At 41.2% G+C, this 24,088-nt stretch overlaps 1 protein-coding gene across 1 annotated transcript in view; it reads right to left on the reverse strand.

Annotated features, from left to right (window-relative positions):
* slc2a15a (solute carrier family 2 member 15a) overlaps nucleotides 1–24,088 on the reverse strand; it is a 60,459-nt gene that overhangs the window by 15,945 nt on the left and 20,426 nt on the right. The window contains exons 6-7 of the mRNA XM_075481766.1: nucleotides 23,576–23,708; nucleotides 12,844–13,031 (exon numbers count right to left, since the gene is read on the reverse strand). Coding sequence (XP_075337881.1) covers nucleotides 12,844–13,031; nucleotides 23,576–23,708 — 321 coding nt within the window. The remainder of the gene's footprint in view (nucleotides 1–12,843; nucleotides 13,032–23,575; nucleotides 23,709–24,088) is intronic.

Genomic DNA, 24,088 nt, shown 5'->3' on the forward strand with positions numbered 1-24,088 from the left:
TTCGAACGTGAAAGTGTCAAACTTATCTTGAGCATCGGGTCCGGCCAGGTTGAGGAACGTGTATGCCTTCACTTTCTTGCTGGCTGTCGATAGACCGGCATTGCTGTATATGCGCCACTTACGTTTAAACTTCATCCAGTTGTCGGCAACATTTTCGTCGAAAACGAGGGGATCTATCCTTCGAAGTGCTTGAGCCATATTCCACAGAGGCTGACTTCTGACACCATGTAGAAGTGTGTAAAGACGACCGGCTCTTGTAAACAGTTCAAAAAACTTTATTCCTCTTGGCTCCTTGACAACAATACGTAATACCCAGCATTTCCCAGGCCCTTCAACGTCATGTCCTTTTTATAGGAAGATGGGGATGGTTGCCAGGACAACAATCAACATAATCTACAGATATCAAGACAAGAAAGCTCCTTACAATACATTAAATGTTTCAGCAAGCCCAGCACCCCGACACTGTACACTAAACAGAAGAAGGGAGGCCGGGTGCTTGTGATCTAGGAATACATTAGGATGATGGCCCCCAGTGATGAACTGCTAACGAACCCGGCGAACAAGTCCATGTTCATCTGCCAATGCCTCAATGACTTTGCCAATGACCCATGAGTACGGAATACATTATCTGAATAACTGTGAAGCCACATTATTCCTAACTGACTGCTGGAGCTTGAAGACAACGTGGAATATCTAACTAAAATGAGTCATGTACTGCACCAAAAGTTTTTGGAGCTCTTTATATTTTGTTGCTTTCGTTTATGTTTTTCTTTCTTATTTGTTTTGTTGTATTTTTAATGGAAGCATCATAATGTCTTTAACAGGGATATCATGTACATTTCTACTCGCATTATACCCCAGTGCAGTTAAATAAGGTAATCAAAAATGTGAGGTGTTTATGATGTGGCACAGGCTTTTATTCATACACCTACAACATCTGGAATAAGAGCTGTTTACAGACATCCCAGTGTTGTACAGTAGGATGAAATGATAATTTGTTAATTGGTATGTCCAATCAGTTTTCCTCATTCCTTTCCTTATTATTTAACTTCTTGTTAGGCTGTAATGACTCTATCCTACTTTTTTATGCTTTCCAATCCTGTACCATAAAGAAAAAGAAACTCACTTGAATGCAGTGCAACAGTAGAGTGACGCCTTATGACATAGGAGTTTTTCAAAGAAGAGTCAATATAAACAGTATTTTAGAATGTGAGACAAAGAGCCCAACTTAAATATTCTAACTGAACTGGTAATCAGATTCATGCATATATGTTGTATGGCAGCAACAAGAAAAATGCTGAACCTCGGTTGACTGCAAAATACAGGCCCCTGATAATAATAAAAATAATTTTGCTTGTGACTCTACACTGATTTGCCCTTCTCCTGGTAGACAGCTTTGTTTACGATTGATTATCATTTATCAGTGAACTGGTTGTGCCTGTGTTTGAAGCCATCAAACATGCAGAATGTTGACATGTCAAGAAACTCTGTTTGCTATGATTGAAAAACTCACAAATACTCCTAAACAGTCAAACCCAGACCTCCTCACCACTGAGAAATGCAACAAATTTGCCAACTTTTTTAGCCAAAAAAATCAAAACAATCAGAAAAAAAAACAAAAAAAAAAACAAGAAAACTAATCTGTGTCTAAAAATAACTCTGAGGTTATGTCCCAATATAATATTGTTGAAAATCCAAGAGGAAACAGTTTGCCATCTGAAATCAACAACTTGCAATCTGGACATAATACCATCCAACTTTTTAAAAACTGTTTTTACCTCAGTAGAAATTGATCTCCTACAAATACTTAACAGCTTACTGGCATCAGGAATTTTTCCCAAGTCACTAAAGACAGCTGCCATTAAGCCACTCCAAATGAAGAGAACTCTAGACAACTACAACTACAGACCTGTCTCTAACCTCTCTTTTACATCCAAGATTATTGAGAAAGTTGTATTTAACCAGCTCAATGACTTTCTGAATGAAAGTGGAAGTCTTGATAACTTTCAATCAGGCTTCCTATGTCATCACAGCACTGAAACAGCTCTGGTCAAAGTGTTAAACAATATTAGGTTGAATACTGATTCTGGTTATGTTTCAGTCCTGGTTCTGCTGAATCTCAGTGCTGCATTTGATACTGTAGATCACAGAATCCTGTTGCACAGGCTGGAAAACTGGGTTGGACTTTCTGGAGCGGTCCATAACTGGTTCAGGTCCTACTTAGAAGGCCAGAGTTATTTTGTTACAATTCGCAACTATGAATCTGAGCGAGTGGTCATGACTTGTGGAGTCCCCCAGGGGTCAGTTCTTGGACCTCTTCTGTTTAACTTGTATATGCTCCCTTTGGGTCAGATATTGCAGAACTTTAACATCAATTATCATAGTTATGCAGACAATACACAACTTTATGTGTCTCTGTTACCAGATGACTGCAGCCCAGCAGACGTACTGTGTCAGTGTCTAGAGGAAGTAAACACCTGGATGAGAGAGACATTTCTACAATTAAATGAAGACAAAACTGAGATCATTCTGTTTGGTAGGTAAGATTGTCTGAGATGAAGTGAATCTTCAACCACTTCTGGAACTGTCAAATCGCTTGGCAGTTCTGTCCAATGATACTAGTGCACAACTATCTGAGGACGCAGTGCCTCCGCTGAACCTGGCTGCAATTTCTTCTGACATGGCAAATCTAATATCTGCAGATACTGTTCTCATGATAGCCCAGCAGCTCATCACTGACAAATGGACTACATGACCGAGTCTCATGAGTCCCCTCCTCTGCCTGTTGCAATCTGCTCAATGAGGCTGTGATTAGAAGAAGCAGTGTGAAGCAGCACATTTTACAAGGTAAACTGGCCACCTCAAAAGAAAGAGATTAAAACTATACATGTGTATGAATTAAGTCTCGGATGTTTATTTTAAGTTTTAGAAGATTTAAGGGTCTTATCTGCATTACCACAGGTCCAGTGACTTGTATGATTTCTTAGCAACTTGCCAACTTGCAAATACACCAGCTTACCCATTAATTTCACAGAGATCTGCAAATACAGATTCAGAAGGATATATTCCAGTGGCCAACAATGGTATACCAGTGGCTTATACATTTCTCAGTGACCAACCAACCTGAACCTGCGACAGATATTTCAATCGGCAACCTATCATTTCAGCCCCAGCAACATAGGTTTCTCCATTCAAAAGAGCTCTTAAAAGCAATTTAACATTTTATATCAAAGTAAAATAGAGTACTGTTTACCACAGCCAGTTAGATAATTGCCAAGGAGTTTGATGTGCAATATTTAAAATTTTTAAACATTTCTAAATTCCCCAGAAGGGGCAAAATGAGTTATTCTCAAAACCAAAGTCCAAAACAACTAGAAATTATGAAGAGAAAAGTCTGCAGATCTATTCATCCATTATCTTCCACAGGCAACACATCCAGGAAAGAAAACAGACATCACTCTCCCTGGCAACATTTTCAAGCTCCTCCTGAGAGAACCTGAGGCTTTCCCAGGCCAGAGGGGATATGTAATTGCTCTGCTTTGTTCTGGGTCTTTCCCAGCGCCTCCTCCCAGTTGGACATGTCCAAAATCCTTCCACAGGGAGGCGACCAAGAGGCATCCTAATAAAATGCCTGAACCACATCAGCTGGCTTCTTTTGATTCGGTGGGAGCAACTGCTCTGCTTTGAACTCCCTCTGGATGGTCAAGCCCCTCACTCTATGTCTGATGCTCAGCCCAGCCAGTCACCTTCTGAAGAAAACTAATTTCAGCTGCTTGTATCCTCTATCTTATTCTTTCCGTCATAACCCAAATCTTGGAGTCATAGGTGAGGATTAAAACAAAGATGGACCAGTAAATTGAAAACTTTTGGCTCAGCTCTTTTTTTTTTACTGCTGACGAAGGCCATGTGTCTTCTCAGTCCAACATGTCATCACTCATGAACAAGATCACAAGATACTTAAACATTTCTCCGCTTAAGGCAACGGCTTAACCCTGACTGGAGGGATCACGCCACCTTTTTATGGTTGGGATTATACATCATTTTCTTCTCTTTTTATAATACTGAAAGTTTGTGTGATTAATCATTCAATGTATTTAGCTGGAAGTGAGGTGTATTTAAATGAATCAAGAAAAAACTTGTTTTTATGCACAAAAAAAAACAGTTATATCAATATTTCTGAAAGGTTAAATAATGAAAAATAGTCTAGACAACAGAAATGACACCATGGACCAATGAGCAACTGGGAGAAACTACAGGGACCACAACACAGACCAGTGAGCAGAGCCGTTTCTTGCTATAGGTCAGCCATACTCAAATGGCTGCCCGCGGGCCTTTTTAGGCCCATTGGGCATCTATTTCTGGTCCACGAGCTGTTTTGAAAAGTTTTTTTTTTTTTAATTATGATTTTTATTTTTATTTTTTTCAATCGCGCTGTCCACGCACCGCGATCTCAAGACGAGGCTGGGGATTGCCTCCATGGTAACGATAAACAGATAGGCTCTAGCAGTAGAGCCCTCGTAAACTCGAGATAGTAGTCACTCGCTCAGCAGCAGCAACACGTTTACAGACCGGAGCAATAATGGCATGCTCGAAATTTCCCCCAAAAAGAAAACTGGACAGCGAAAACCGCCAGTTCCAGCCAGAATGGACAGAAAGGTTTGCGTTCTTTCTACCACCGTCCAGCACTCGCCCTCTGTGCTTAATATGTCAAGAAACTGTTGCGGCAATAAAAATGTGCAATGTGAAACGACACTATGAAAAAAAACACAAGCATTTTGAAGAGACATTTCCGCAAAACTCCGAGATCAGAACAACAAAATTAAATGCTCTTAAAGCATCATATCAAACATCCAATCCTCCACACTTTGACAAAACAGCAAAAGGCAACACAATGCTCCCTTAGAGTAGCGTGGGTATTGGCGAAGCACATGAAGCCATTCACGGATTCAGAGGTAATGAAAGAATGCATGATTGATGTGATGGACACGTTGCTTTATTCGTGGAGAAGATGATTGAGAATTTCAAACCAAGATTTGATGACTTCAATCTTGGGACACAAATCCTTCTATGCATCGGAAACCCATTTCTGGTAAGAAATGTGAGCGAGTTCTCCTCAGAGGCAAACCAGATCTTTCCATGGATGCCAGCTGCTGAATTGCAAAGTCAGCTTATTGACCTGCAGGAGAATGTGGTTATGTCCCAATATAATATTGTTGAAAATCCAAGAGGAAACAGTTTGCCATCTGAAATCAACAACTTGCAATCTGGACATAATACCATCCAACTTTTTAAAAACTGTTTTTACCTCAGTAGAAATTGATCTCCTACAAATACTTAACAGCTTACTGGCATCAGGAATTTTTCCCAAGTCACTAAAGACAGCTGCCATTAAGCCACTCCAAATGAAGAGAACTCTAGACAACTACAACTACAGACCTGTCTCTAACCTCTCTTTTACATCCAAGATTATTGAGAAAGTTGTATTTAACCAGCTCAATGACTTTCTGAATGAAAGTGGAAGTCTTGATAACTTTCAATCAGGCTTCCTATGTCATCACAGCACTGAAACAGCTCTGGTCAAAGTGTTAAACAATATTAGGTTGAATACTGATTCTGGTTATGTTTCAGTCCTGGTTCTGCTGAATCTCAGTGCTGCATTTGATACTGTAGATCACAGAATCCTGTTGCACAGGCTGGAAAACTGGGTTGGACTTTCTGGAGCGGTCCATAACTGGTTCAGGTCCTACTTAGAAGGCCAGAGTTATTTTGTTACAATTCGCAACTATGAATCTGAGCGAGTGGTCATGACTTGTGGAGTCCCCCAGGGGACTCATAGTTATGCAGACAATACACAACTTTATGTGTCTCTGTTACCAGATGACTGCAGCCCAGCAGACGTACTGTGTCAGTGTCTAGAGGAAGTAAACACCTGGATGAGAGAGACATTTCTACAATTAAATGAAGACAAAACTGAGATCATTCTGTTTGGTAGGTAAGATTGTCTGAGATGAAGTGAATCTTCAACCACTTCTGGAACTGTCAACTGCCAGCTGCTGAATTGCAAAGTCAGCTTATTGACCTGCAGGAGAACGTGGCACTGAGAGAGACACGTCAGTGTGACGTCATCACCTTCTGGTAAAAAATGGTAACTACAGCCAACTTCCCTCTGCCGCAGAAGATGGCAATTCACATCCTGACAATGTTCGGGTTAACCTACCGCTGCGAATCTGCGTTCTCAACCATGAACATTGTTAAAAATCTACGGAAGAGTATTAGGGCCAGGCATAAGAAAAAATAATAATATTTTGCCTGTCGAGATTAAAGTCGACATGTTGAGAATAAAGTCGGGATGTCGAGAATAAAGTCGAATTTTCGCGAAAAAAGTCAACTCCTCTGGTCCATCATCTAATTACTTTATTTTCGACATTTCGACTTTAATCTTGACATGTCGACTTTATTCTCAACATGTCGACTTTATTCTCGAGGCAAAATATAAATATTTTTTCTTATGCCTGGCCCTAATACTCTTCCGTAAAAATCAGTACCGCAGTCGACTCACAAATGAGCATGTGCATCAGTGTGTCTGCCTGGCCATCACACCATTTCAGCCAAGGTTCCAAACATTGGCCAAAGACACAAGAGGCCATTTCTCACATTAAGCTGAGAAAAGTGAAATAGTCCTTGACACAGCGATGCATAGTTTGTTAAACAAAGCACAAGAAATGGGCTGCCTGAAGACTATTTGTTTTGGATCTTGAACAGGGTTATGCTTGGTTTTATTTAGTTATTAATTTTAATTTATGCCCAAATGCAAATTATATTTTTATTTTAGGTAATATTTTTGTTTTGAATAAAAAGGAAATGTTATGTTATAAAATATGTTATAAATTTTATACATATGTTATGTTATATTGTTATGATACGTTATCATACACGGTCCCAATAAATGGCCCCTTGAGTCATTGAAAAAAAAATTGTGGCCCCTCATCATTTCTATTTGAGTACCTCTGGTCTAAGGATAAAGGTAAGGAATGTGTTGGGTGATGTGGCCATGATAGCTGGAGGTGTACCGCCTTTTTGTTTATTTTGTTTGTTTATTTGTGCTGCTAGCTAGCTTCGGATAAATGTTATTGTCACAGCTCCTGACGAGCTGTAACCACTCTCACCTGTCCCTCATTCCATCATCACCAGCTGCTGCTACATAAGGGCGGAGTTCCATCTACTCATCGTCAGATTGTTGTGAAACCCAATGTGGTAACACCTTCAGGCCTCCGTAAACACTTTGATATCTCAACCTTGTCGCTAACCAATCTGTTTCCCCCTCTCGACCAGTTCGACCCTCTCCTCCAGCCAGTTCCTCTCTGCTTGATGCCTACCCCCCTTGGACTCGGATTCCCGGATCTTGGACCTGTCTGCTGCCTAACCCAGTTAACTGGACCACGGCTTCTGGATCTCTTCACCTGGCTCTGTTCCCCAGTCTGTCCGACCCCGTGCACCTCTGGCCCGTTGGCCCCGAACCTTGCAGTCTATAATAAAAGACTCTTTGATTCTGAATCTGTCGCTCAGTCCCAGTGTCCTTCTGTGCCTGAACCGTGACAATTATGTAGCTGGCTAGGATTTGTTTGTTATAAACTCAGTTTTAGTGTCTGCTTTATGAAAGTTTGCTTTTAAATGAATATGTCACTTGTGAATGAACAGTCTGTCCTGCCATGGGGATGACTGACTCCAGAACCGTTTATTGAGATTCTATCAGGGAGGGAGGGCATGTTGTTGTTGTCCTGCTCTGTCATTGTTCAGTGGAAGTTGTCCCTCAGATATTTGACACTTAAAATTATTTTAGCATGATTTAGGATTCATTTACAAAGTTTGGTGTGTTATTTATAGGCCTCTAATTAGAAGTGTGCTACTGTTTATAATTAAAAACACTTTTCAAGGTTTGCTTTTTAAGTGATATATAAATATTAGGCATCATGTTGATTATTTTAGAATATTGTGGCAGTGGATCATTCTTCTTAGTTTTATTACTTTAACTAGTACAATGTGCAAATTAATGCAGAAACTTCTTAAAAGTGACAACTTTGTAATTGGGTATGGACTTTAAAGGGACATTACAATGTTTAATATCTAAAATCTGTTTTATTCATTGAATTGTTGTTTCCTTTGTATTATAGTTTTTTTAATCAGTTTAACTTTTCTGAGTGGTTCAACTGAAGATGTTTTGCTCATAAAGTGTAGTGTACAATTTAAAGGGTTAGGAATCTCTTCATTGTAGTTTGACAAACTAGGGGCCCCAAATCAGCATCTTGCTTAGGGGCCCCCACAAAGCTAGAAACGGCCCTGCAAGTGAGCAACTAGTCCAGAACAGTAAGACATGCCATGGATCAGTGACCAACTGGTCCAAATAACAGAACGACACTACAGATCACCCTATCTGACGTTTGCCACTACACTATATGGTCTGGACCACAGGCACTCAATGGACATATCACTGATCTAGCAACAACACTCTTGTAACAAATGTTTAATAAACTGCACTATTATTGCACTTTTTATGTTTTCAATAGAGTCTTGTGAGATGTCAGCTTATTGAACTGTGTCCTCCACACTAGGATTATTTTAGTAAACATAGGAACAGTGTTTTAATGGCCATTAGTTACCTTAAACGGGATTATTTGTACTCTGTTTGGATTATTTTGGATCTTAGTGGTAGTGACACAGTTGATCACTACATCCTTTTACACAGACTCAACAAGGCACTGGGTAGGTTTTGGAATACAGTTTTACAATGGTTCTCATCCTACTTATGAAGTAGAAAAATGTCTATATCAGTAAATTACTGCAGGTCTAGATACTCTCCTGTAAAATATGGTGTCCCACAGGGGTCAGTTGCAGGTCTCCATGAATTTTGTTTTTATACGCTTCCCCGAGAACATATTATTCAGATGCAAGGTAGTTATTTTCATTGTTATGCTGATGACACACATTTGTATTTATCAGTTAGAGCTTCTGATCATTGTATGCTATGCAAAAGTCTTTACCTGATCTTAGCATGCACCTTAGCCGGCAAGATAATAAAAACTGGATGTCTCAAAATTTTCTGAAATATTCTCGCCAAACAAAAAAAAATAGTTTGGACCTGATCCCCAGTAAATGACTAAACAAAAACTCCCATCTGCTTGCTTCCTCCAAGAACAGAAAACGCTTATTGCCAAGAACCTTAGCTTGGTACTGACAATAATTTGAGAATCAAGCAATACATTATTTACCTTGTGCAGTCCTTATTTTTATCAATGTCCTTTTCAAGAGATATTTATAAAGTTAATCTAGTCAATCTTTTAAAGCCACAAGTTCTAACACCTGCACAATTGCAACAGCCTAAAGTAGTCCTGTCTCAACCTAAAATCCATAAATTGACTTCAGATTGTTCAGAACTCAACTGCTAGACTTTTAACAAGAACGAAGAAAAGCGAGCACATCACTCCTGTTTTAGCCTTCTTGGCCTGGCTCTCAGATATAATGATTTTAAGATCCTGGTTTTGACTGGAGCCCAGCTGCCATTGGGCATGAGGCGAGGTGATCCTGGACATCCCTGGACATCACCAGCTCATCGGAGGGCCAACACAGAGACAAACAAACATGCACGTGTACACTCACTCCCAGGGTCAATTTAGAATCCCAAATTAACCTAACACGTATGTTTTTGAGTGGTGGGAGGAAACTAGAAAACCCAGAAAGAACCCATGCACCGACTTTAGCAATAGTGAATTTCAGCAAATCATGCTCATTAAAATGCGTATTGAATTGGATAAAATATCTTGAAATAACTCTGGACAGTAGACTTAAAGGGGAACTCCGGGGAATTTGAAGCGCATTTCCATTGCTAGAGGTTGTCAAATACTGACGGTAGGACACAGACCGGTGCAAATCGGCGCTCCCTGTGCGGCGATTGCGCTGTTTGCGCAGCCTGTCATGCTAACCAAATACGTGGTGGCTAGGGGCAAGAGCTAAACCTTCCACGTAAAACAACAACTTGCACACTGCAGAAACGTCACACCACTTTATAAACCATCCGACAATAAAGTCACAAGCCTTACCATCAAAACCATATGCATGGTTCTCACATTACTGGCATGGGGACGTTACAAAACAACTTTATAAACAGCATGTCACTTACCTCTTGTCGGTAGGCGCGCGCATGTTAAAGCCCAAAAGAGTCAATGGACGATAATCCCATATACAACACAATTATCTTCTCTAGAAAAACTGCATTCAAGTATTTAAAACATAACAACAATAATACTGGGCATGTATTGTTGTAATGTTTTAAATACTTGAACGCAGTTTTTCTAGAGAAGATAATTGTTTTGTATATGGGATTATCGTCCATTGACTCTTGCGCAAACAGCACTATCTCCACACAGGGAGCGCCGATTTGCACCGGTCTGTGTCCTACCGTCAGTATTTGACAACCTCTAGCAATGGAAATGCGCTTCAAATACCCCGGAGTTCCCCTTTAATAATTTGTGTAATTCAATGTTGATGTTTATTAACGCTCTTTACTCAGTGCTATTGAAACTGATGTTTTTCTATTAATTCAATTAGTTCTATAGTAATTCTATTCTATTCTATGTAGGTGGAGGAAAAGCTTCTGTGTCTGTTTGGAAGGATTATTATTAGGGATGAACATACAACTGAGGTTGCTAATTATTTTTCAATAACTGCTTATTCTATTACATCAGGCCTTTTTAAAACCCTTAAGAGGAACCTAAAATTATTTCTATAGAATGGTAAAATAATATGGTAGGGTATCTCTGGAGAAATCCAACTTGGACTCAAAGTCAGGTGGCAGCTGTCTAATTTCAAGAAGTATTGTCTGGCAGCTCAGATGCAATTTGACTAGCAATTTTTTAAGTGACAAGCCCCCTCTTGGGGGCAAATTGGATCACATCCACTGAAAGAAACAGTTTTCTTACTTTGTGTATAAATGGGATTACAGGACCTTAGCTAATAGGTCCATTAACCCGTCTTAAAAGCATTAGATTAAAATATGGTGTTGATAGAAAAATTCTTATCCTTTATGCCACGTAATCATTTCTACTTCTGTGTAACTGCCTATGTTGCCTGTGTAATAATTCCATGAGAACAACAGCTGCACTCGGAGAAGTCACAACTGTCTGCTGACAGAAGGGAATATCCCACGGCCTTGGCCCAGAAGTTAAAGAAACGACTCGTATCAGCAAATATGCAGGCCTCTATCCATTTTACCCTATATGGGTTTTCTGAGAACTGTATCTTTGAACATTTGCATCACTGCCTCTGTGTGTAAACTGTTCCCTTGTTGCAACATGATTAAATGTCCTATGCTTATGGAATGTTCAGAGTGTAGTCCTGAGTAGTCTTATTCATTTTACGAACAGGTATGAAACACATAGATCCATTAGCTGGAAAACTGGTCTATCACTGAAAACTCTTCTGAGACACAAAAAAACAACAACTTTTGACCTAAAAGAGAAAAAGAGATTATCATCTGCTACGAAAATTGACTCTTTTTTTTTCTAAAGGTTGAAAGGGAAATTACCTGCCTTGTATGACATTCTTCTATTATCTTTACTTATGATCCTTTTTTTTTTAAAGCATATCTAGACCCTGGAGTAAACATACCCATACCTAGTAAAGTGGATAGGTTAATTCATGAGTGAAATTTGTGTTAATTTACATGTAAAATACATTCCTTGTTGCTAAGTTTGGACTCTAAACCAGATGTGCATAAATCCAGTGAGATGGGAATCAGATTTGACAGTAACACTTGGAGAACATTTCTGGTCAGATCTAAGTAAAACTAGAAAGCTGCAAGCAGCTGTATGCGGGGCCGAGATGTGTGTACGTTGGGGCATGCGCTGGACGTCGTAGTCGCACAGCTCTGCACACACGCACGATACCCTCTGCATACGTACAAGCACATAATAACCCAAATGCGAAGGGGTTTTTGAAAATTTCTAGGGGGCGCCACTGAGCTATTTTGCTCCACCCACACACGATACTCTTTCCATACGTACGAGGTCGACAGGGTGGACGTGTGTGCCAAGTTTCATGACCTTGTGATGATGATAAGGCTTTCAAATCACAAACGCCATCACACGATTTTCACCGCCTGGCAACGCCCACACCGTTCAGTTCAGTTTGGAAAAGTTTCTCCATGTTTTTTTCCCCCCATATGTTAAGAGTAACCTGGCCAAGTTTGAAGCCTGTAGCATTAAATCTGTAGGACGAGTTCGATCATATGCAAGGCGTGGAATCGGTCAAAAATGGCACAAAAACTCACTTTCCATCCAAAATGGCCGCCTTCCTGTGGACGTGGGACCATGGCGGCATGAGACTTTTTCTTAAGTCTGGGCATGATGAATGAGTGTACCAAATTTAGTCGTTCCACGTACAACTAACCCCAATGCGGGGACCATTTTTAAGTATCGCAGAGTCAATGAGCAACTCCCATAAATATAAAGTTTAGATTCTTTCATGTCGTTGGCTGGCAGGTGGCGCTCGCAAAATTTGAAGCGCTTTCGAGTACCTTTTGCAAAGAATAATACGGCGGAATAATAATAAACCTTACAGTTTCACTGCTCGGTCCCTAAATAGCCTTATGGCAATGCATTTATAGTAACACAGTGATAGTGATATTTGTTGTGATCTGGTGCTTTGTATATAAAATTAATTGAATTGAAATATTGACAAAAGTTTGATGAATTTCTTCTTGTGAGTAACCACGTTAGACTGTGGTGAAAACTCTAGATCAGCTACAGAATACTCTTTTTTGTTAGACATCACGCAGTTTAGTGTACTTACAGCATCGATACCAGACAGTTGCATGCCAATGTTGATGACCACCACACTGAGCACCTGCAAGCGGACGGTGTCATCCAGTAATAGTTTCCAAACTGACAGTGTTTGTACTGATGACAGGGAGCGCTGCTCCTCTTGCATTTCTTCTATCTCAGCCTGGATATTACACTTGGCTCTGTACCATTTCAAAGCTAAAACAGACAGAAAAAGTTTAGGTCAATTCGAATTGATGTATTTCTGTGAATTTTTTATTTTTTTTTAATTCAACACGTGGAAAGTCATACAAACAACCCTTACTGCCTGCTAAAACAAAGGTAAATTTAGAATCAGCAATCAACCTAACATCCATGTTTTTGTATGGAGGGGGGAAGCCGGAGTACGTGGAGAGAACCTACACATGCACAAGGAGAACATGTAAACTTCACACAGAAAGGGACTACATTGCTAACCACCACTCCACCATAAAGAGTTAAACTGAGCAAGATCCTTGCATTGTCATCATGATAAAAAATAATAATAATAACAAGAAAAAAAAACTATTGATGCAAGAACATTGTCATTCAGTGTATTCAGATCAACTTGAACATATTGGTGACCTCATTTAATTAATAACCACAACTCAGGGCTGCTAACTGACTACTGCAAATTTCCAGGTAATCATTATACCGCTTGATATTCTGTTTAATGTAATATTACCATGAAAGGAAACAGAAACACTTTACAGGCCTGATTCATGGTTATTACAAGAAAAATACTACAAGTGTTTCAGGGTAATCCTTTTAAATCTTGGTGTTTGGTTTTTATGTACCATTACGATAAAAGAAAAGAAAAACAGGTACTTCATCACTTTGCAGCACGGATTCATGGTTATTACATAGAGACTACTACTACTAAATGTGTCCAGTAACTGGTTACAGCGATAAACATTATATTACTCATACCACACCTGCAGTCACTCATCTCCTCCTGCTTAAAAGCTCTGGTCAACTCTCCACCGACTGCAAGTTTCCACTGCGGTATTGTTGCCAGTTTCTGCCAGTTTTTGTGTCTCGTGCTCATTAAAGATTTTTGCTATCTTGTGTTTTTGCTCATTGAATTCTTGTTTGTTTCAATAACCACACAACCCCTTATTGGACCATCAGTGTTTGAATTTGTAAGTACTATAATTAAATCTTGTTTAACTTGCTTTCTATGGCCAGACTCTGTTGAAGGAGATCCTACCTAAAGAAAAACCTAACAATTTGTTCAAAAAGAAAATATTACAAGTCTGTATTTATTTTCTGTATTTAGTAGTTGCCAGTGATGTAAAATTTGTGATTTTATATGTAATAACTAGGAATAAATCATGGATGTTATATATTGCTTGTAATGATTATGGAAACTTGCAAAATATGAAATACTTTTTTTTTTAAATTGTATTGTTAGGGTTAGACAATGTTACAACGATGTCCTTTTTGTCTAGAGGCTTCCCTGCAAGAGAGTGGTATGTTTAATTCAGTTTATATTCACTTATTAATTTAGCTGTTGTAATTTTTTGTCTAAAAATGTTTTTACATTTAGACTAATCCACGTTGAAAGTTTGAAAATGCATGTTTACCACATGTAATGTTTCCGGAAATTGAACCGCTGATCTTATGATTGGTAGGGGAATGCTCTTCCTCCTGAGATACAGCCGCCCTGAACTACCTTATTTGTTTCCTGCTAATCATTATGGCTTTGGATCTTTGGTTTGATGTAGTTTAACATGAAATTAAGTGGAAATAGGTAACAGATCAATTTCAGACCAATTCATGATTATTACAAAAAACAAACAATCACATGTGTTTTCAGGTCAATTTTAAGCCTCAGGATGTTTGGTTTGGTGTATTTGAACATAAAACTAAATGGAAATAGGTAACTGGCCTAAGACATTAGTTTTAATGTAGTTTTTTGATTAGAATAAATGGAGAGATGGCTTCCAATTGGAATCTTGCAAGATTCCAAGATGGTGAGGTGAGGTCGGCTGCCGTCGTACCTGCTCCCAACGTTTGTTTATATCTTGTCGTTTTTTGTGTTATTTTCAACTGGTTAAATACTCCTGTACGAGGTCATAACACATATGACGGACATACCCTACTTAATTTAGGGAACTTAGGGCCAGAATAAAGTTCCAGAGGGATATATGGGACTGTAACGTCATCTGCCTGACGCCCCTGATCCCGGACCACGGCGTACAACCAGCGGAGTTCTTCACAGTTCACCACAGGGACAGAACGAGTGAGTCTGGTAAATCAAAAGGAGGTGGTGTGTGTCTAATGGTGAACAACAACTGGTGTGACAACAGGAGCGTTCAGTGTCTCAGACGATCCTGTTCCCCTGACCTGGAGCCCCTGACCATCCAGTGCCATCCTTTCTATGTACCCCGTGAGTTTACTTCGGTCATCATCAGCACCGTTTACATCCCTCCTTAGGCGAACACAGACACTGTCCTCACTGAGCTACATGATGCTATATCAACCTATCGGGCTAACCAGCCGGATGCAGCCCTCATCGTGGCGGGGACTTTGACTGTGCTAACCTGAGGAAGGTGATACCTGAGTTTGAACAACACATCGACTGCCCCACCAGAGGAGAGGATTCTGGACCACTGTTACTCTCCTTTCAAGGATGGTTACGAGACCAAGTATCTGCCTCCGTTTAGCCTTTCAAACCTCAGAACCGCCTTTCTCATGCCGAAATATAAACAACGGCTGAAGCACGAATCTCCTGCAGTCAGAGTGACATGGGACTGATTAATCAGAAGCCGCTCTGTGGGGTGCACTGGATTCAGCGGACTGGGACATGTTTCGGTGCAGTTTGGGCGGTGATATCAACGAGTTCACAGAAGCAGTTGTGGGATTTATTGGGAAAATGGTGGAAGACAGAACACCAATAGCCACCATCAGATGTTTCCCAACCAGAAGCCGTGGGGGGATAAAACCGTCCACCAGGACTGGAGTCCTGGACCGCTTCCTACAACTCTGGACTCATCTCTGGAAACATGACGCCATACAGGGCAGCCACCTACGCTGTCTGGAAGACGGTGAAAGAGCATAAACGCCGTGAGACTGGAGCTGCAGATGGAGGGGAGCAACTCCAGGGTGCTGTGGCAGGGACTACGCACCCTGGAATACCCAGGGGGTACTATCATGGACTACAAAAAGCCCACCCATGATGAGAGCCGACGCTTCGCTGGCTGATGAGCTCAACAACTTCTTCGCATACTTCTAGTCAGACAGCAGGCAATAAGCTGCGCTCCCAGCTGGAGGAGAGGAGGCGCTCACTGTGATGGTGCTGGAGGTAAGGAGGATATTTAGAAGTGTGAACACCAGGGAGGCAGCGGGGCCTGACGGAATCAGCGGCTGAGTCCTCAAAGCCTGCGCTGAACAGCAACATAACTTTCATGCTGCACAAGACACTTTCCCACGTGGACACTAAGATGGGGAACTATGCAAGAGTGCTGTTTGTGGACTACAGCTCAGCATTCAACACCATAGTCCCCTCCAGGCTGGTCACTAAGCTGTGTGATCTTGGACCCTGAGTGCTGAGTCCCCTGTTGTACAGGGAATACACACATGGCTGTGTGTCCACACCAGACAGCAATATTATCATTAAGTTTGCTGATGACACAGCCATCGTGGGGTTAATCTCCCATAACAAGGAGGAGGCCTACAGGAAGGAGATCATCCACCTGGAGAGCTGGTGCCGGGACAATAACCTCCTGCCGAACGCCAGCAAAACTAAGGAGTTGATTGTCACAGTCAAGGTCAAGGTCACATTTATTTCTATAGCACATTTAAACAACCGGAGTATACCAAAGTGCTTTACACAAATATTAATTAAAGTACCATGGAAATAAAAATCATACAATAAGAATAAGAGTACCATAAAATAAATGAAGTAAAATAAATACAACAGAATGCAAAACCCATCACACATAAAACAATAAAGGAATCACCAGGAAAAATGCAGTCAAGCTCACAGCAGGACCAAGAGAACCAAAAGCCAAGGAGAAAAAAAATTGTTTTTAAGGAAGACTTAAATGACTCCAACAATACGGCATGTCTAATATGAAATGGCAAGCTATTCCATAGCTTTGGAACAGCCACTGAAAAAACTTGGTTGCCCTTAGTTTTAAACCTGGGTCTTGGGACCTCAAGCAGGAGCTCATTTGAGGATCTGAGGGCTCTGACTGGATTATGAACTTGAAGTAGTTCTGCGAGATACTGAGAGGCCACACCACTTAAAATCCTAACAAACAAACAATAAAACCTTAAAATGTATTCTAAAATGAATGGGAAGCCAGTGCAAGGAGACCAGAACAGGAGTGATATGGTCCCGCTTCTTAGTGCCAGTCAGAAGGCGAGCGGCAGCGTTCTGCACTATCTGCAGGCACTGATCAAGACCAATGTATAAAGAATTGCAAGTATCAAGCCTAGAGAAAAGCCTCGAGTGATCTAAATAGCGTTCACGCCGACCTTCACCAAACTGTTATCGGTGAGTAGATGAACGTATTTTATGCGAAAAATAGGGGTCTATGTTTTTTTTTTTTGATAAGCGGCTGCACTATAGCATGTTTAAGAGGAGTTGGAAAGCACTTGAAGCTAAAACAGGCCAATAGTAGAATAAAAGAGCCAATGGAATTAAAAACCTCTTTGAAAAGGAGAGAGGGGACGTTGTCTGCCGGGCAATTAGTAGGCTAAAGCTTATGTAAAATATCAGACAACTCTGACAGTGGCATTGGCTCAAACTGATTAAAAACAGCAGAGGGCATAGGGGGGTCAAGAGGAGGGTAAAGAGCAGCAGTAGGTAGAGGTGCCCGCAGAGCAGAGATTTTCTGGACAAAAAAGTTTAGAAAGTCATTATAGAGAGCAGGTGTCGGCATAATTGGATCAGTATTGCAAGGGTTTACAAGAGAATCCAAAACATGAAACAAAAAGCTGGGCCTATTTACATTATTAGTGACAAGGTTTTAGTAGCATTCACTGCACACTGATACTCTTGATAAACAATCTCGCAATATACCAAATGACACCTGCAACTTGTCTTTCTTCCATCTTCTCTCTGCACGCCTGCAAGAGCGCCTGAGAGCACGGATAGGTTCATTTATCCAAGGTTCAGAGGGGGCCTTAAAGGTTCGGCTCCGAAAAGGAGCAATAGACTCCAGAATGCTAAGGCCGATTTCAGACTAGAGCGTGGCGTGGCGGCAGCGAGACGACGGCAGTCTTAACACCAGTTATCAGGCGGTGTGTTCTACTTGGCTTTTCACACCGAACAGTCCGCGGCCGCGGTAGTTCCGCTCCAGCCCTGTCTGCATTCCCCATTCATTTCAACGGGACACCGCCGGCCGCCGGCAGCCGCTGCCGCTGCCGTCCAAATTCCACTCGAGTTCTATTTTCCAAAAGCAGCGCGGGACGGAGGCTTCTCCCGCGCCGCTACCGGCCGACTACCGCCACGTCGGTGTGCAAGGACAGATCTGTTTCCATGTATTTTCGCCTCCGCCTCCGCTTTCGCTTCCGTTCCGCCACGCTTTGCCGCCCTGGTCTGAAATGGCCCTAAGACACTTTGAGTCAAAGAGCGCAACAAGATCCTCTGGACTGAACGCTTTGTAATCATCCATAGATGAATTTACAAGATTATCAAACATAATAACAGAACTGCAGTGAGGTAGCCGAGTTGATAACACGGAACTGGCGTACAGGAAGAAGAGCAACAACAACAGAGTAAGGGACATTGGCAGAGAATAACACTTGCAGATTATCAGAAATACAGGCACTGTTGCAGAGCTCTTTTATACTGACAGACAAGCCATGAGATAACACCAGATCAAGTGTATGTCCCTTTTCATGGGTGGAACCAGATACCCACTGAGTAAGATCAAATACTGTATTTCACTGAGTGAGAGAAACTCCTTAACCAGTGGTTTATCTTCACAACATACATGGATGTTAAAATCTCCCAGGATTAAACATTAATCGTAGGTCACCAAAATGCTATTCAGGAACTTTTAAACATCCTGAATAAAGTTTTTGTTATATTTAGGAGGACGATAAACAACTGCAAATAACATGGGAGGAAAGGGGTTCAGTTCAATAAACTGCAGCTGAAAACTGGAGTAGATGGGATTCCTCGACAGATAAAGTTAGATTTAGACACACAAGCTGTCCCTCCCTCTTTAACTGTGGTTCGGGGGGGAATTAAAAAAGTTACAGTCAGGAGGGAGAAGCTCAGAAAAATACACAGACTCACCAGCTGAATCCAAGTTTCTGTGATAAACATCAACCTGTGTAACTCACAGGAGGAGAACAAATCCTTCAACAAGAAAGTCTTGTTAGCTAGCGATCGGGCGCCGACCAAAGGCACCAGTCACCTGCCCACAAGCTAGGCTGGAAGCGGTGAGTTTTCCCAGATGCCAGAGCCAGATGGTGCCATGGCATGAAAATAAATGGAGGCTTTTATTTATTTTCATAGGCTTTAGTGGTCCCCTAATACTGTATCTGAGTTTTTTTCCCCAAAATTCTGCCTTGGTGCAGAATTACAGCCAGTCCCAAAAATTAGCTTTCCTTAGGATCCTCAGAATGAGCTGTTTAGGGTCTGCAGCTTTAAATGCAAATTAGGAGGAGAAAGGCGGGGCAAAGATTGCTCTGGTTTGCAAAGATGCACGTAGCGCGAGTCATTTCAATCAGGGGAAAGGCAGATATTGTGCGCGCCATAACACCAACAGCAGGACGACTATCAAAACAACAAATAAGTACACAACACTCGCGTTACAGTAAATGAGGTGTCCACTCGCATACCTCATGCTATTTACCGTTACATTAGCGACAGTGACTGAGCTATTAGCTGCAGAGCTAACGACACAGAAAGACTGACCGTTTTGACTCTGGAACCATGAATGAATCATTATCCTGATGAAATGCACTGAATTTGCGGATTCATTGTTCTTCAGGAAGCTTGAAGTAGGGGGTTTTGGTCTAAAATGAGCGAGCTAACCATCTCATGGGCATGCAAACACCTTCAACAGCCCAGTTGGCAGAGATAAGTGCTTGCAGATGCTATTAGCTGCATAGCTAACGATACAAACCCTTTCTTGTGGTAACAAGCTATGTAACTATACTATACATACAGGAAAGCAACACAATTATAGAGCGTTAAATTACTTACTCTCGGGAATGAGATCCTTCCCCAAGTGAGGGACGAATGGAGCAGGAGAGTGACAGGCGGATCGGTGCGGCGTCTGCAGTGATGCGGGCTCTGCACCGGCCCATCATGGTGAAAAAGGAGCTGAGCCAGAAGGCGAAGCTCTCGATTTACCGGTCAATCTATGTTCCTACCCTCACCTATGGTCACGAGCTGTGGGTAGTTACCGAGAGAATGAGATCGCGAATACAAGCGCCCAAAATGAGTTTCCTCCGCAGGGTGTCTGGGCTCTCCCTTATTGGGCTCGGTATTGGCCCAAGTTCTGGAAACATTCGTCGGTGAAATGTTTGGCACACACATACACAAATCTCTTCGGTTCTGTGGTCACTTTCCCAGAAAAAACTAAGTCTGTCCACTGGCTCTTTAGAGGTTCTGATGCAGGAGCTCTAAACAGATTTTTTACATCCATGTACAGAACAATGAGCTGGCCAAAGAGCTGTGGGCGGGGAAAGGCAGTTTATTGGCTCTGGGGGGAAACAACCTCCAAGTCATAAGAGGCGCCACGTCATAAGAGGCAGCTTTCCCGATCAGGCCATCGCATGGTCACATTACCAAAGGCGGAGAATAATTTCCATTGCATGGTTTAGGTCTATCGTAATTTTTAGCCACTGGGGGATCGCAGGCAGGCTAGGGGAACTCATATTAATGTTAAACAACCTTAAAAAGTGAAAATTTGCCATGGCTCCTTTAAGTCTCACCAGTAGTCCGCTTCGTTAATCGCGGCCCCTGGTGGGGCCCGGCAGAGGAACGCAGGTACATATATCCGACAAGAATGGGGGAAGATAGGTTCTCCATCCCAACAAAAACGCACAACGTTTCCAGGAAGAGGTCGGATATTAAGAAGTTCTTGGCGATCATAAACCAGCAAAGAGTCGACTTGATTAGTGACAAGCGATAAAAACAATTAAAAAAAACACACAAAACTGGCAGTGATAGACGGCTCGCCACACACACAGGCGCCATATTGATGATGACTAAAGTACAACCAAGCACTGTAAACCTCTCTCAGAAGAGGAAGCGTACTGAGATGGCCTGTCCTTCTTCCTACTTCGGGGTTGCTGAACCTGGTGATTGTGGACTACAGGAGAAAGGAGCAAAGTGACATCCATCCACTCTGTATCGGCGGGTCTGAGGTGGAGAGGGTGGACAGTTTCAAATACCCCGGTGTGACCATCACACAGGACCTGTCCTGGTCACTGCACGTCAACAAGACTGTTAAAAAGACCAGGCAGCGTCTGTTCCACCTCAAACTTTAGGCTCGTCAAGGTGATCAGGAACTTTTACACCTGCACCATTGAAAACATCTTGAGTGGGAGCATCACCACATGGATGAGCAGCTGCAAAAAACAGGACTTCTTGGCCCTCAGAACAACCATACCCGACCTGCAGGACATTTACATCAAACGATGCAGGTCGAGACCTGAGAAGATCCTCAGGCAGCCCCACCACCCCGGACACTCACTCCTCTCCCTGCTGCCTCCAGGCCGTCGGTTCCACAGCCCACTGAGGGGATGAGGAAAAGCTTCAGTTTGGATGCAAAACGGACCGCTACAGGAAATCTTTCCTGCCCACAGCCATCAGCATCTATAATAACTCCTTGATTTAATTGAGCTACATCAACATTTAATTTCCCTCTGGGATAAATAAAGTATTTTTGAATTTGAATTTGAATTTGAATTTCTTCCCCCAGGCCATCCGTCTGCTCAACAGTGAGCGTTAAATTGTGCCTATGTCTCTTTCTGTCTCTTAATATTGTACATTTTAGATTTTTTTTCATTTATTCTTTTTTCATTTATGCTTTTATGTTATTCATTTTTAATTCTAATTCTTGTTTTATTGGTAGCAGGAAAAGGAACCATTTCACTGCACATGGTTGTGTATGTGACACAATCTTCAATCTTGAGAACAGGTAATTGTTTTTTGCAGACCCAATTAATGGTTGGCTCACAGAAGCTGTCACACATTTCCAGGTAGGCTAACCTTTAAAACTCAGGATGGTTTCATGTAGTTCTTTTTAGGATGTTTTGTTTTATGCAGTTTTATGGTGAAAGAAAATGGAGACAGGTGGGGATTCATGGTTATTAAAAATAAATAAGGAATAATAATTACCTTTGGATTTTTGGTTTCATATAGTTTTATTGTGAAATTGCATAAGGACAGGTTATTGGTCAGTCTGAAGCCCTGATTCATAGTTATTATACAAAAACTACCATCCATGTTTACACGCAATTATCATGTCTCTAAATGTTTGGTGTTTTTTAATATGATCATGAAATAAAATGCAAACAGGTAATTGGTCAAATACCAGCTGTAAGTCAAGGTTATGAATTAAATTAAATTCACGAATACTTCATTATTCCCCAAAGGGAAATTTTAAATGTCATCGGACAAGTTTGAAGCCCTGATTCATGGTTATTACAACTATTGCATTGATTTCCAGATTAAAGCAACAAATATCCAAGTTCTACAGTACTACTTTGAATCAACAGAATGTTTTGGCATAAAAGAAAGAAATTTCAGTTCTGAGATTATTTTTACTATACTGTCTAGGGTGGCCGTAGCTCAGTGGTAAGAGTGGGTCATCCAATAACTTGAAAGTTGGTGGTTCAATTCCCTCTCTGACTGCTCAAAGATTGGTGAACTGGCAGGACTCCCATGGCAGAAGTGCCCTTGAGCAAGGCACCATACCCCCCAACATCTGCTCCCCGGGCGCTGTGAATGGCTGCCCACTGCTCCCGAGATTATGGCATCTGTCTCTCTCTGAGTGCATGTGCACGTGTGTTCAACAGGTGCCAGAACAGGTGCCAACCGGGATGGGTTAAATGTATCTCTACATGACAATAAAGTTTCAACTTAATTTAAGAATATTTCTGATTTACTGTCATCTTTAATTTCCCCATTATTACACTTGTTTTTTTTATTCTGATTACCCTTTCACCCTTCAGTTTCCAAATTTACCATCCCAATGAACCTATTGTTGGTGCCATGGTATTACATAGTTAATATTGTAGTACTAACCTTATTAAATTACATAAATCCTGGATTATTACTACCACATTAATATATTTTAACTGAGCTGTGATGTAAAGTGTTACATAGAAGCTATTTTTTGTATCTCCAAGTAATTTTTCCTGCTTCAGTACAGTTGATGCCAATTACTACTCATCCGCACTTTTGATATTAATTTGGTTTAAAATGGTTAATTCTTGGTCCCATCTTGTTATTCTGTGTTGCGTTTTACCCCTCTAGTACACAATTGGCTAATTCAGTATAGTGTTACAGTAGCGTGGATAAATGCATTTCTGAAAGTGTTTTACAACTACATAAAAGTCATAAAACAATCCCTTTTTGAGGTAAAGATATTATAAACAAATGGAAATGTTCAGACTTGAAGTTTTTTATTTGGGTAACTATTACTCTCATTTAATTGATCCTCCAGCTCAAGATATTGAAATAGTGCTTTGTTCCTTTTGTACATCTTTCTCTTTGTAATGAGAGGCAGGGCCGCAAGACGAACCTGTGATTGTGGCGTGGATATTGTCCTTCTCAATCAGCAAGTACCGAGGGCTCTCTGGAAACCATGGCAACAGCATCAACTGGATGAATGTAGGTACCACCACTACTGAAAGAAAGAGGGGCCAGTGCTCCTCCTGTAAGAGTCACAACATCTTATATTTACATACATGCAGAGAATGTATGGAAAGCAATACTATAATGCTATTATCCTTAGTACCCTTGAAGTCAGAGATTTTGTCTATTTTGATTTTTGAATAAATAAAGAACTGTGCTGAACTCCATAAGCTTCACAAAGAATAATAAATAAACCTGCGTTCAGGGCATGAGACTCCAGCCATGCCTCAGATACACAGTGCTGATGGTCATAGGGTTGCTACAGAGGCCAAAAATGCGTCGTTATCCCATCGATGCAGACTGCAAAAACCTCTTGTTTTTCATTTTAAGGCCCATGTTAAAGGGATAGTTTGCCTCTTTTGAAATGAAGCTGTATGACATCCCATACTAGCAATATTGT

The sequence above is a fragment of the Odontesthes bonariensis genome, chromosome 2, assembly GCF_027942865.1.
Source record: "Odontesthes bonariensis isolate fOdoBon6 chromosome 2, fOdoBon6.hap1, whole genome shotgun sequence".
In the NCBI taxonomy this organism is placed as follows: domain Eukaryota; kingdom Metazoa; phylum Chordata; class Actinopteri; order Atheriniformes; family Atherinopsidae; genus Odontesthes; species Odontesthes bonariensis.